The 14,856-nt window shown below is 43.8% G+C and overlaps 1 protein-coding gene across 1 annotated transcript; it reads right to left on the reverse strand.

Moving 5' to 3' along the window:
* Positions 1-4,692: 4,692 nt before the first annotated feature.
* LOC104540976 (solute carrier family 22 member 5-like) lies at positions 4,693-14,223 on the reverse strand (the record flags this gene model as incomplete). The annotated part of the gene is made up of 6 exons (XM_010184909.1): positions 4,693-4,948; positions 5,362-5,497; positions 5,948-6,130; positions 7,347-7,561; positions 9,919-10,019; positions 14,097-14,223. Coding segments are annotated over 6 exons (850 nt in total), but the record flags the coding sequence as incomplete, so codon positions are not given.
* Between the last annotated feature and the right edge of the window lie 633 nt (positions 14,224-14,856).

Here is a 14,856-nt window from a genome sequence, read left to right on the forward strand (position 1 = left end):
TCCTGCTGTCCTGTCATCACCTTTTCACGCTTCCCTACTGTTTTACTGCATTTATTTGAAAGGAAGTAAGAAAATACATTAGAAGTGGCCCAGGTTTTAGAGCTTGCGGAGGCTGCTCCCGACGCAGAGGCGCTGTTTTCTCACACCATGTTTTGTACAGAGGGTTGTGCATGTACCATGCACGAGACGGGCCAAATGCTGATTATTGAGACAGAAACACCAGGCAGCGATGGGCAGAGTCCCTAAATTGTTTCACAAACCTGGCACCCCAAGCCCAGCTGAAGAGCCGGTGGCACCGCTGCTTACCCACGGGCGCAGAGCCCAGCGCAGCACGGGTGGGGGGAACCCCCGCAGTCCCTGTGGTGATGCCTGCACGGCTCAGCTCCCACGCAGCTTTGCTACAAACATGTAGAAGAAGCAGCTCCTTGCCGTTCTTCAAGAATCTTCCGTTTGTAAATAAATGTCGAATTACTGGTTCTCCGTGCTGCTAAAATTTGGAAAACGCTCCAGGGGAACAGGAGCCCCAAGACGAACTCTCAGCAGGCCACTCTGCTCTTGTAACTAAGACCACCTCTTTGCTTCAAACAAGTATTAAAGAATACATGGAAAAGAGACATTATGTATAATACAGGCCTACCAGCCCACAAAAAAAGCAGCAGCTCCATTGCACGAACAACACATGAAGATGTAAAAAAAAAATTACAAGACTACTTCATTTTAAAGATAATTCCAGATACGATTTTATTCTGAATTTCACAAATAAAAAGCGATTTTCTATTAAAAAAACAAAAACCCTAGGGTAAGAACCAATTTAGTTACCACCAGAAATATTTACATTCTTAGAAGAATTTTCTGTATCTTTCTATGTACAAGGCTGTGACCATCACGAGTTTAAAGTACCCCCAAAGGCATTTGTGAGTAAGGCATTACGGTGCCTGAGCCCACTCTATGCTTTAAAGCAAACCATTTGTAACTGCCAGGATCAAGGCTCTGTTCTACAGACACTGAAACAGCTATTTATCCACAGTCAGTCCCATCGTGGTTACTGTGCCCATGTGCCTACGCCCCCGGAGGGCATTAAAAAGCAGAGCCCCCCTGGGTGAGGCTGCAAATGGCTGTAAAGCAGAGAGGGGAATAACTCTCACCTTAATTCCACGAGATCAGCAATACAGTGTTAGCATCATCACATCTCACAATAAAATACTGCTTGTTTTTACAGTGTAGTCAGGCACAGTGGAAATGCTCAGGAACAGCTCACTGGTGGCACACTGCAGGCAGCTTGGTGCAGAACTGTGAAGGCGCCGTGCAATTAAAAGAGCATCATTAAGCATTCAACACCCAATCCTTGCTTGCCTTATTGCAGCTCAATTCCCCAAGCAATGCCCTGCCTCCCCGTGCTTGCTTTTTCCAAATGGAAACGGGGAGCAGAGGTTCACATCTCTGAACAAAAACAGTGTTAGAAGCCACCCAAAGCTGCTCCTGGAAGATGAAATGTGAAGTGATGCTCATGCGAGCACCACATTCAGCATCAAGAGAGGCAAACAGAGTCGAACAAATAGATGATGAGTACAAAGTTCACAAGAAGTTATGGTACCTCTTGAGTTAATGGTATTTCTACCTGGAGGCAAAGAACCTGAAGCCACAGGACTATGCGACATGCCCAGGGTGATGAAGGCAGTCCAAGAGCTGCAAAGGATCAGATCCCTGTTCCCAACTGCAGGCCAGATGCGGTTTTCCTTGGTGGAGATGCTGTAGTGGGCATTTCTCTAGCAACAGAGATTTTTGCCTAACCAGGTAATTTTGTATAACTCATACTGCCGCTGGAATACGGGTTACGGGCACCAAAACTGTTCAGCACTTCCCAGGTTAGGGTTAGCCTGAACGTCAAAGCCTGCATTATCTTCCTCTGCAGTACAAGGAGCTCACAGGTCTATCAAACGCCTCTTCCAAAGGCAAATTCTGTCCCTTCCCCTTCCAAAGTGTCACTCGCTGCTGCTTTGAGAACAGGAGCAAAAGCACTGCCTTTCCCAGAGAGCAGCCAAACAGACCCTTCCCCACGCTGGGCAAGACTGGTGTTGAGGTGCCTTCAAATACTGGTCCTAAAACCCCTCAACTCATTACAGAAGGGACAATCCATGTGTGACTTCACCTTGGGATCTGAGGCTGTCCTGTGCATCCCTCATCCACCACGAGGCCGAGAGGAGCTTCTCCCAAGTGGGCCTTGGCTCATTTCACAACACTCGCACAACGGCTCCATGGGGGCGAGAGAAACGTCTCAAAAATGGAAGTTAAAGTGGTTTGTTCACAGCAGAGCCCCAGAAAGTCAGTACCAATCCCTTTTCAATCCCATTTCCCAATCCTGTTTCCCAATCCTGTTTCAATCCTGTTTCCCAATCCCATTTCAATTCTGTTTCCCAACCCTGTTTATGATTATGGCACTCAGCAGACTTTGCCTTTCAAAGCCAAGGCACGGTGCAGCCCCGGTGCTTTATCCTGCAGGTGCATCCAGAGCCACACTTAGCACTGCAAATCTTACCTCCGAAGCCAACGACTGCATCAGCTCCTCTCATCCACACCTTATTTGCACAGATCAGATCACCCACCTGTATTAAAACAGTCCCTCCATTCCTTTTGTGGACACATCTCAGCTGGATTCTGCCTGCCCACTAGAATAAGCCCCTTGTTTTAAGAGAGAAACTTGAGAAGAGCAGGATAAGAAAGTAAATACAAAATCACCCAGTGTGCTACATGAAATACATTCTGCGTTTCTGACTCATGCTTTTTGTTTTTAAAAAGATAAGCAAGGGGAAAAAAAATGCATTTTTTTGATACAAAGAGATTGCCATTGTGTTTTGTGGGATTAGTCATAACCAGGAAATTCCCCCATTTGTCAGGATTACAAAACAAACAACAAAAAACCCCTCAAAACCCAAACACAACAACAAAACCCCCGCAGTAAACATCAGAATACTTCAATATGCAAGCACAGATACCTGGCTAAAACAGCGGATAAGAAATTACTGCTAAATCAGACGTTAAACGGCCCCTGCACTTGAGGACAGGAATTTCCATCCTAGATCGTGTTTACATCTCAGGATATTTTCTGAAGCAGTTTACAGGAAGGGACTTAAGGGACTCGCTTGTTTACATTGGCAACTTCACTACAAGGAAGCTGCAGCTAAGTGTGTTTTGCCTCAGGTTCCTGCACCTATCAGATAACTCTTCCACAGCCCACAGAAAAGAAGCTGCTTCTCGACGCTCTGGTTCCTAGAAATCAGGTTTACAAAGCAAAGCATCTGTACCAAGTTTTGGAACTTATTCTTTTGTTTGCAATGAATATTACAAACAAAGCATTAAGCCCAACAAACTGTATCATGCCTTTTAGGCAAGGAGCCTGGCTGGTACGCGCTCTCTCCTGACATCCATTTGCTCACGTTCAAGGCTGGAATATTTAAATACAGTAGGAAAATACCAAACTGCTGCTGGAGTAAGGCCTCTACAGCTCTGGCCATAAAGGTTTATGCTCCGTTTATTCAGCCTCTACAAGACAGCACAAAACACAACCAAGTGCCACCAGAGAGAAATCTTTCGCCGCTCACATCTGTCAAAGGGCAATCAGAAGAGCACAAACGTGTACACATAAATCGTGTATATTTATAAAGGAACACAGGTAATGCCAAGGGTGCTTCTGTGACCCAGGGAACAATTTTTTGGCAGGCTGTCAACAAACGTTTTGGGGTTTTTTAAAATAATTTGAGAACAATTCGCTGATTACAGGAGTTAAGTGAAACAGCAGCCCTCACAGCAATCATACAGTTGGCACTCGAGCAGCGACAACCAGGGGTCAGAAGTAAACGCCGAATTTTGTCCTCAGTACATTCCGCCATGAGGTCAATGCGGCGGCACAGATTAACACCAAGAATTTAGCCCTAAATACATTGATTGTGTGCGTGTGCACACGTGTGAAAAGCACAGAACAAAGACAGCAGAATTGTTTCCATCATCCAAATTGCACAGAAGACATTAAAACCAACGCAGACATAAAACTTTCAACAGACATCGAAACGGAAGAACCCCAAACTTGCACCTCTCCCTCCCCACACAGATGAAACCTTTTGCATTGTTTGAAATAAATACAGAGCCTGGAGCAGGCCACATCCAGGGTCAGGTGTAAACAGCTTCACCATGCAGGGACAGTGGAAAACCAGCATCGGAATCAAGTGAATTTTGTGAGCAAAACGTCAGTGCTGCAAGTATTTTGTGCAAGACAATCCCTTCAACCTATGCTGAGTTAAAACCTGTCAAGGCAGAATTAATTCTCAAAATCTTTCTTTGCATCTTTCTGAATCTGGTAACAAATTCAGCAGGTGCAAAGTCCTTTGAGTGAGACCATCAAGAGGCATCTTCTCATAACCTTCGCTATAATAAATAAGTTTCCTGCCCAGAGGCAGGAGTCAAAGGAATCAAAACCAATTAGCAGCTTTTCCTGGCAATTTTTACTTCTTCTTGTGCATTAGCTCTGGAGAAGGTTCACTGAGGAATCCAGGTACCCTGCCAGCCCTTGAACTCATCTTCAAGTATCTTTCAGCTGAACTATACACTTAAGTTACAAAGGATCGATCAGATACTGCTCCGTGGTACTACTGCATTGAAACATCCGTGGCTGAAAAAAAATCTCATTGAAGGCTACACAGTATTTCTGCTCATATAAAAAGAGAATGTACAGAACACAGTGTTTAAATTAATAAATAAGGTTAAAATTACAGGAAACAATATGTTGCCACTAGCCCTTTCTAGAACAAATATTAGAAGAAAAGTCCATTTAACTTGCAGTCCACCGGGAAGTACACAGACGCTCCATCAAAAAGCTGTGCTTTTAAAAATCTCTGGATTTTCTTCTTCCTCCTTGGTATCCCTTGTGCTACCCGTTGCAGGCCTGTATTCTAATCTAGGAGGGGGAAGAAAAAGAAGAAAAGAAGAAAAACAATTTAAAAAATAGACAAGAAGAAGAGAGGAAAAATATCTCTGATATCCTGAGCCCTATTTGACATTACGGCCTCCTAATTTTAATATCCTGTTGACTTCAGCTGGACAGGTCCCTTTTGTACACCAGGACTTACATGACTTTCAGAGCCTAGAAATATGGATTATAACGCACAAAGCATCCCTATACTTTCAAAAGCAACTCTATAAAGCAATACACTTGTACAAAGCATTCCTCGTATGTACTTTTACTAAGTCCTCAGAGTAAAACGTTAGATTCGCAGTCTAATGACAACACCTAAGTTGTCTACTGTAAGTTGTAAGTCTACTCTCATCTCAGAATAAAGAGATCCATTAAGATCCAAAGGTGACGCTTACCCTTTCACCAACAGCATTTGCTCGATGGTGTCCGGAAGAGGCATACCGTAGCTTTCTGGCAGAAATAAAGTCAGGATTCCCGACAGCACCGTCAGGCTCCCCATCAGGATGTAAGGCAGGAACCGATCATAGGCACCTAGCAGAATAATTTAAAAAGAAGTCAGCATCAGCTCCATCTCCGATAATGTTTGTACATAGATACCGGGCTTTATCTGTGCAAGATTTATGTTTTCAGTAATAAAACCAAACAAACCAAACTCCCTGACAGTCTGGTATTCAAATTATTTGGTTTTAGGAGCTTAACAACCACAATAACTGTAAGAGCTGTCCCTACTGAGTCAGTGAGATTGTGAGCGTTCAGAGCACCTCTTCAAGAGGGCACAAAACACAATTTCTCTACGTTATGACCACTGTTCGGAGATGCCGAGTCCCCATTTTCCCCTGCAGTTTCACAACACGCCTGGATCTGGAAACAAAGAACAGCAGAAAAACCCAACCCACAGAGCAGGGACACTGATCTGGGTAAAAAGCATTGGTTTCCACCCGCCAGCAGCTCCCCAGCGCAGGCACAGACTCCTTAACTCACCCAGGTAAACGAAGTAAGGCGAGAGGATGCTGCCCAGCCTCGAGGCCATGGAGCTTGCTCCAACTCCCATGTTTCTCACTACTGTCGGGTAGAGCTCAGCCGTGTAAACATAAACCATTGAAAAGGCAGATGTGATCCCAAATTTCCCTAACATCACCAGCATGATAGATAGCGCACGAATATCTGAAATCAAAACACAGTAAGGATTTCAACAGAGCTCGGACAATTCATGGTCTCTCTTAATTCCATTGTGTTTGTATAACTCCTGTCTAATTAATTCCAGCATCTGGTGTCTGTTTTTCTCCACACATGTCTACAAGCATGGGCTTCGCTTCTTTTTCTAATTATTTTTTAAAATTACTAGAACTCAAGATTTTAATTTCCTCTTGAGAATGGGCCTTCCTGCCAAGTAACAAATCAGGAGAACAGAGCAAGAACTGGAGAGGTCCTCTCAGATTTCAGGGACCAGATCTCTGCTATTCCAAACAATGCCATATATTCTTTTCTAATAAAGGGGAACAAAGTTAAACATTTGAAACAAGTTATTTTTTGTTTCCTGCTCTGGCTTCTCATTAACATTCCGAGCTACAAGACAGGAATTAAGTTATAGGAAGCCGAGTTGACTTCATCCAGGGCAGTTGGTTTTAAACATCAAAAGAAGATCGTATCAGTGTCCAATGACTGAAAGGACTGAGAAAAAGTGAACACAACGCATGTATTACCATGTATGAAGTTAGCAAGGCACTTCCTGTGCATCCTCTTTTGTTTATTCTTTGATCTGTAAACAAATGCTAAGCAACAACGTCCCCCAATCACCGTCAGCATCGTTACCAGTAAGAGTTCATAACTCTCCTAATCTACCTAGCCTAAGGGTATATGGTTTGATAGCCAATAAGTGTTAGTTTATCCTCCTTTCCAGTTGCCAAGCATTATTTTAACTATTGACACTAATTCAGAACAAACACCTTTGTGTATCAAAAATGCATCCACAATGACTCCCTCCAATAAAACAAGCCATGAAGAGACAGTCATGGATAGACATTTGGGAATTAAACTGCACAGCGTCTTGGTAACATCCACTTATCAAATCCTGGCTGGTCTGGTCCTGGTTTTACACCTGGACCTTACCAGGGCACCTGGCCAGGGATGTGTGTTAAGGCAAAACTGGACTACAGAGCAGATCCCAACAGATCACAAAGCCAACAACCCACCTTTAAAAACAGATCTAAACTGACATTGTGTGAGCTCCCTGTGCAGTGGCACTGAGAACCGAGGGAGAGGGGCAAAATTAATATCTCTATTTAGTCTCCTCAGGAATACTTCTCCTCCACATCTGCCCAGCGCACGGTCCTGCACTTCACCTATCGTACGTGTTTGAGATCAACTAATGATTCCATACGTGAAGGCACCAGCTGAATGAAGAGAAGAACACAGCCTCCCAAGAATAACGCGGCAGCCATTGAGTACCGTCGAGGGAGGTTTCGGAGCAGCAGCCAGGATATAATGTAGGCTGGAACTTCAATCACCGCCGAGAGGAAGCAGTTCACGTAGACGTCTCCGTGCAGGTTAGGTGTGTCAAGAGACAGTCCAAAATAACCAACAGAGATTATCATCCTGAAAGAAGCAGAGTAACAGGATCAGACAATTTTCTCCTCTCCCTGAGGTTGCCACAAGCCTCTGTTAAGCACAGAAATCACCACGTAAGGCAAATTCAGCATCTGCCAGATGTTCTTTCACCTTTGAAGCATCTTAAGTGCTGCCTTCAGAAACAGCAAGGTGACAATTACACAGTACTGATGTTTATATTTCAAGTTTCTCTTGAATTGAAGGAATAATATATCTATATAAAAATTAAAATATCCTATTCAGCATTAATGCAATTAGGAAACTCCAGAGCTGTTGCTGAGCCCACCAGTGCTGGATGTTCCTGCAGCTACAGTGGTCACACTTCTTTCCTGATGCCATTGCACAACTTTGCCACTGTCCAGCCCACTCTCATTCAGAGCCTGCAAGGAAGCTCGGGGTATTTGTCACGTCTGGACATCTCATTTGTCTCTGCTAATCACGCTGACGGAGAGGGACTCAATGCTTCTCACGAATGCCTCCATATTTCAGGTTTCCCCCAGGAGATAAGTGGTGATCCTTCACAATGCAGTGACACAGCGGTTCCTGTTACCAGTAATTAAAACTCTAGTCTGGAAGTCTGGACTACTGAATTTTACTGCTGCTGAGGCCTACAGCAGCTTTCCATTACGTTCACCAGGGAGCTCTGTGTGGAGAACACTGTTTCTGGGTCACCACCCTCCATGCTTTGCGTATAAAGTCAGAGAGGAGGAGCATGGCATCCCAGCAGACCCAAACAATCCAGGATTTTCTCTGCCGTGCTGGCTGGGCAGCACCCAAGTCACGTTTGCATGGCTGGGTGCCCGGGCTGGTCAGCACAGCACGACCGAGCTCGGTGGTTGGGCACACGGCCATCCCAACTGTGCACTGCCCCATGAGAACTGGCCTCCACGTGATGGAGGGAAACACACACCAGGCCTTGGAGACAAGTCCTGTCATGCCCTGGGAGATGCTGAGGAGAGAGAGTTACGCTTCACCAACAAGTAACAAGTGGTAAATGAGGAAATAACGAGGGTCAGGACGTGTCCAGGTGCAACAGGGAGGCACAGAGCACTCAGAACTTCGTCTCCTTCAGCATTTATGTTGCAGCAGAACCTGGAGCAAAATCACTGCCCCAAAGAAATCAGCTCTTCCTCCTCCTCACTTCACACGGGAAGGGCCTTCACGGTCCAATTGCTTAAAACAAGTTGTCCAGTGCACCTGGGAGTATGGTATGGAGTCACCCAGTCCAAACCTGCTGCTGCCTGTGCCCTGCCAGCTAAAGCTGCTCTTCTCAGAAGTAGTTACGTGGTATTTTCCTTGGTGCTGTGCCATCCGTCCTGTGCTCCAAGGAGTTACTCGTATATACAATAAGCTGTGCATTTTGCCTCAGCTTATCACGTCAGCAAACCTTGATTCAGTTACACATTTTCTAGAAAAAATTTAGGAGTTTTTACACATCACAGGGTGATGAGAAGCCAAACTTTCTCCTCCCTGGTGTAAACCCAGCAGAGTGATTAGTTTAAAGGTTTGCTACTTATTCAACATTACCAACTCAGCAACATGTAAAGGTAATATACTGCTATCAGCAACCATTCTCTTTCACAGAGCTTCCTTTATGAGATCTTTCAATTCATAACGCAGAATATACCATGAGTACAACACGGGCTGGAAAACGTTGCTGCGAGTCAGTACAGGATCCTTGACATTTTGGGAATTAAAACTAGGTTAAGCAACTGACATGCAAGGTAAAAATAGTGGAAAACTTGCCCAAATCTACTGAGCCCTTTTCTGCAAGAGGGGGTAAGATTGCGTGAGTCAGCTGCCCACGTTTGACTCCTCCTGCCTATCACAAAACTTCATTTATCACGTGGTAAAAAGCCCTTCAGCATACAGAACAGATTACAAACTGCTACAAAACTCTTTCTCTCAGACGCTTTGTCCTACCAGAAATGGGAGGATTCTCCCCACAAGTCAGGCACTGCTGTGTTCAGACCCCTGGGCAGGATTTCTCTCACTGGGGGACAGGGAGTGGCTCATTCCTCTAACCAGACTTTGTTACAGCCCAATGAGGACTCCCCAGGGCCCAGCATCAAGCAGGATTCCCACAGAACAATGCCAGCTGAGCTGATTCTTGCTCAGTTCAGGATATGCCTGACTGCTTCAGAAAGAAACAACAACCCAGATGTGTTTCTAGACCGTTACTGAAATGAAGAACGACGTAACCAGGATTTTATTGCCTCAGCCAGCAGGTTGCTGGGTTTTGAGCTGGTTTTGTCCATATCTCTTCAGGATACCTTAGTGTTCAAAGGGCAGATTTTAACTGTTTTGCTGCTTTTGTGCTTACGTACTCCTGAACTCTTGCTTACCAAAGAATCACTGACATAATGGTGATAGTTAGGATATTTCGGGTTCTCATCAGGTCCAAAATGGTGTATGTCTGTTGCTTCTGGGAATCCAAATCTTGCAGCTGGGAAAAAAACCAACCAAACAAAAAACACATGGCAGCATTAGCTTCCTGCAAGCAGAGTTATTGTGAAAATAAGTCCCCTCCAAGTTACACATCAGTGTTTTGATCTACTGCAGAACTTAAACAGGTGCATCACTTTTAACCAAGCACACATAAGTCATACCTGTGGAAGCAGTTGCTCCTCCCTAATTTAAAGTCACTTAAAATTCAGGTTGAAATTAGCAATCATTTTCTCTGCCTGAGGCTTCACAAAGAAACTGCTTATTCTTACGTCTATACTTGAATTATAAAGCAATAGCATTAATCCACGATTTGTATGTCATTAACGGCAGAGCTCTTGCATTTGGTTTTGAGCAGCACACCTTGAGGACCATGCAAACCAACTGCACCCAGACCAGAAGAGAGCAACAGGAATGATGAGGTATTTGAAAAATGTGATCTGTAGAAGTCTGAAAGTCAAGGGTTTATTTGGCTTAAGGGCCTGAGGGTGTCTTAAAAGACCAAGAATGGTCTTCAAAGACCAGGGGAAAAAGTGACAAACAATGTCCACTGCAGACAAGGCAAGAAATAACAAGAATGAAGTGCAGCAGGACAGATGTAGCAAATGGCCCCTCATGCTGGACCTAATAGTAATGATTTTAAGCTGAGACAAACTGGCTGATGAGTTGAAGAGTCCCCATCGTCATCCAGCCTGGTTTTGACACACACATCTTCTTCTAAGAAGAAAAGCAAAAAGACAACAAACTTCTCCTTTCCACTTCCATGTAAACAATGCAAAGGTACCCACCCATGAAGCCTGCAAACAAGTTTTGGGCTCGTTAAGATTGTAAAAAAGGAAAGAATTTGGGGTTGTTTTTTTAATTTAGGACTTTAATTTAGAACCCTAACAAGGAACAGTAAGGGAGAGATTTTTCAAAAAGTCTAAAAGGTGATTTAAGAGGAGAAGTTCCACTGATTAAAACTGTCAGCTCTGATAAAGCAACTCTCCATGGCTGAGGAGCCACAGTTTTCTAGACATGTCATATTTCTGTTCTCACAAAAGATGGTATCTTTTCAGGACTTCTCAGGCTGCTGACTCATCAGTTTAATGGTATTTTTCACAGTCTCACAGTAAGAACAGTAACAAGATTTTGACCTTACAATCTTCTCTTTTCTGTTAGGCCATCTTATACCTATGTGAATCTCGGAGTCTATCAGCAGTTAGAAGTCTAACCAAGAAGGAAACAGGCATCCACCTTAACAGCTCAAGATCATCACATGAAAAAAGACAATACTGACACATTTCTAATCTTGACACTTCTGGAACTGTAGGCTGCCAAGGCACCTCACAGTACTGAAATGCAGACTTCTCTTTCCACAACGAGAAGAATCACTCTTGCCTGACAGACCTCTATTATGTGCAAGCACAATAAACTGTAAACAAAGATTACTTCCTCCTTTTATTTTTTAAGTCTGCGTGACCCGAGAATGTCAAATTACATTTTAATATGTTTAACAACTGAATGCCTTTTGTTGGCGCTGTGTACTCCTTCACAGTGCGTGCAAATGATTTACAAGACAAGAGCAAACTATGACTGCAGTTTCAAAATAGTGCAATCACTGCCTGCTTCGAACTTGTCTGAACTCTTTCTGCCTGGTCTAACACACCATCTTCTCTGCATTACTTCAACTGGCAATACTTTTTTTTCCCCTAAAATATCAGGCTGATCCAGCAGAAGTAGTTGGGTGACTGCAGGGCACAACACCCCAACAAAGAGACAAAAGTAAGCATTAGTTTGACTTAATTCCTCATCCATCTCTCTTCCATACTCTGAGTGATGATGTTTCTTTTGGCAAGCCAGTTGCTGGACATTGATTTGGGGCCTTTAACTCTTGCCCCTCAACTCAAAATATGTATTATATTCTCAAGGTCCTGTGAACTGTAACCTCAGCTAATGAAGTTTATGTTTTCACCCTTCAGTCAGGTGAGAATTCTTTCGAAGTAATATTATGTTGTGAAGACCTGGAGAATACAACAGTGGTGTGATGCTTGTGTGCTCCAAACTTCAGTGCATTTGCTTTTATACTCTTAATACTTTTATACTGCTTTTATGCTTCATTTTCTACCAAAGGCAAGCAGTTCTTTACACTTGATAGCTTTCACCCTGCCTGAAGTCAACTCTCCCACCCCACAAACTGCAGTCAGCTCTGCAGCTCACAGCCCTTTCTCATAAATCACATGATCTTTCCTAAGTGCTCTCCAGTTCTGCTATGATTTGGTGCCAAGAAACCAGCAAACAGGAAACAAAAAAAAAAAAAGGAGAAAACCCAAACAAACCACAAAATAAAATCAGAAACAGTAAAATTCAGAGTCGTAGCTGATGAGAAAAAAGGACCCTATGAGAAAAAAGGACCTATCAGGTGCTGGATAAGCAGACAGCACAATCCTTAACAGGGTTAACTAGGACAGGCTAGAGCAAGAAGCTGTGAGAGGGACAGGGAGGGCAAAACGATGATGTGAAATCAAACCTATAATCCACTTTTATCCCCCTTACATGAGATAATTCAGCCACCCAGGCCCTATTTGTGCTCTGCAGCTGGTTTGCAGCTCGTCACCTGCTGAAATGACTGGGTTTGAGATGTCTGGAGCCTAAATATTGTGCTGCTGCTCTCCAGCTGCATGGGATCAAGCAATGTTCCAGACATGAGCTCAGGCTGCTTCCCCATGCAGAGCTCACACTCCAACTGCACCACGGCTGAGGGCCAGCTGCACTTCTGAGAACGTCTCTGCAGTAAAAATACACTTCCTAAAAACTCAAGAGGGACAGCGAGCCTTCTGCTTTATGGCTCTTCAAAAAGCAGTAAACAGACCACTGACGAAGAGAAGCTTTGCACTGGTTTTTTTTTGGTCACAGCAATAATTCTTCTTTCTAAGAATGGGAGATGGAGGACTCCAGGGACAGTGACCTTAAGCAGACGTTGGAGCCAGAGGTTATTTTCCATTCTCCTGCTGTAGTGCTGGCAATGGGTGAGTTGTCATGCCTACAGCATGAGAAAGAAGGAGAGAAATAGAGGGGAAAAAGCACATTCTAATGAAAATCCAGGGAAAAGCTATTATAAGAAGGTCTGGGTGTTCCTGGCATTTTCACTCTGTTCCAGCAAGACCAGGATGTCTGCCCTACCATCTACAGATAAGTCAAGACAAGCAGGCTTGTTTTCACATCAGCTATTTCAACCCAAGCAGAGCTGTTTCAATCTCAATAGCACGCACACTACAGTTTAATGGGTAACCATTTTCCTTGTAAAGGAAGTGAGTATGCAAGGGATTTTCAAATAAACAACAAGACAATGTCAATTCTCAACCAGAACACAAATGGGCAACTGCCCAGACAGACTCTACAGGTCTGCCTAGAGAGGAGCCCATTCTCCTGGATAATGCAAACACTTCGCCTGTCTGACTTTTGGAGGGCACATCTGAATGAGTGTGGAGGTGCTCCCAGACCTTAAGGTCAAACAGCTCAAAGGGGAGATACCTAAAGGAATAAACAACATTTTGGAAGAAACAGATGGGGAAGAAAAGATACTGCCAGTTACTCCATCCTAATGGGGCTCAAATTTTGCTTTCCTTAACATGGAGTAGAAATTGGAGGTGAATATGGACTTGAACTAGAATAACACTATTTCCAGTGCCACTGGAAATTAGTCCTGCGTTAGATTTTTATAGAACTATATTAGACTGTGCAAGCACAAAATCTGTTCAGGGCAAGTATTTAAAACACAAAGCAACAGGCACCTCAAATTCATTACCTTCCCCCCAAAAAACTGGAGTTTAAAAGGAAAAAGGTGGCTGTGAACTGGACTAAAAAGATGTTAGCATCAGAATGCATGTTGGCAATCCCATGGGAGTGGGGCAGCAAGGGCTTTGCAAATGTTAATGAAGCCGGGAAAGGGTATTTTGCTTTTCAGGAAAAGAATGACCTTTTAGTCACCGGAGAAGTATGCACTGCAGGGATAACTCGGCTCTATGTCTGGTACTTTACCACGATACATGATCATTAAGAGGTCCAGCAAACAACTGGACTGCTAAATGAACCTTACCTCACTAGGGTCAAGTATGACATCTGGGGCTGTAACGCCATTCGTTTTTGCAGCTTTTCGGATGATGTCTTCTGCTTCCTGAAATCTTCCCTGGGAGATCAGCCACCGTGGAGACTCCGGGATGACCCTGCAGGAACGGTTCAGAATAACAAGCCTGCATTTCCACACAAAGCACTGCTGCAGGCACAAATACGCATTGTTCCAGGCACGAAGAGCTCAAAACTTGCCGTATCTTGCAGGAATTAGAGCAAGGACAACAGAAATCAAGATTCATAAGAACAGGCTGGCATACTGAACAAGAACAGACTAAACTGTGCTTGTGGATTTTAGAAGTACTAAACAGATTAGCAATGACCCAGAAAAAAAGAGCAATCAAAACCTCCCAAGTGTGGGAAAACAGTTTAAAGACATTCAGACATGTAAATACACAGGCAGCACCCTGTACATTAAGAGCCATATCCTCAGAGAATAACACACAAAATTAGTAACAGTAGAAACTGTCACATAAAGACAAGTCAGAAACTAGAATTCCTCTGAGTCATTCAACTTTGTAAGAAACTGGAACGTAACTGCTAGAGTAAGTGAAGAAACATCACCACCATGTGGACTTGTTAAGCTTTACATGCCACCTAAAAGCAGTGCTTCACTGACTACGGAAGAAAACATGAGTGTCTCACAGATGGGCAAGCATTTTTTTATAGCCTCACAGAATCACAGAATATCAGGAGATGGAAGGGACCTCAAAAGCTCACCCAGTCCA

Source organism: Mesitornis unicolor, unplaced genomic scaffold (assembly GCF_000695765.1).
Source record: "Mesitornis unicolor isolate BGI_N332 unplaced genomic scaffold, ASM69576v1 scaffold42815, whole genome shotgun sequence".
NCBI classification, from domain to species: domain Eukaryota; kingdom Metazoa; phylum Chordata; class Aves; order Mesitornithiformes; family Mesitornithidae; genus Mesitornis; species Mesitornis unicolor.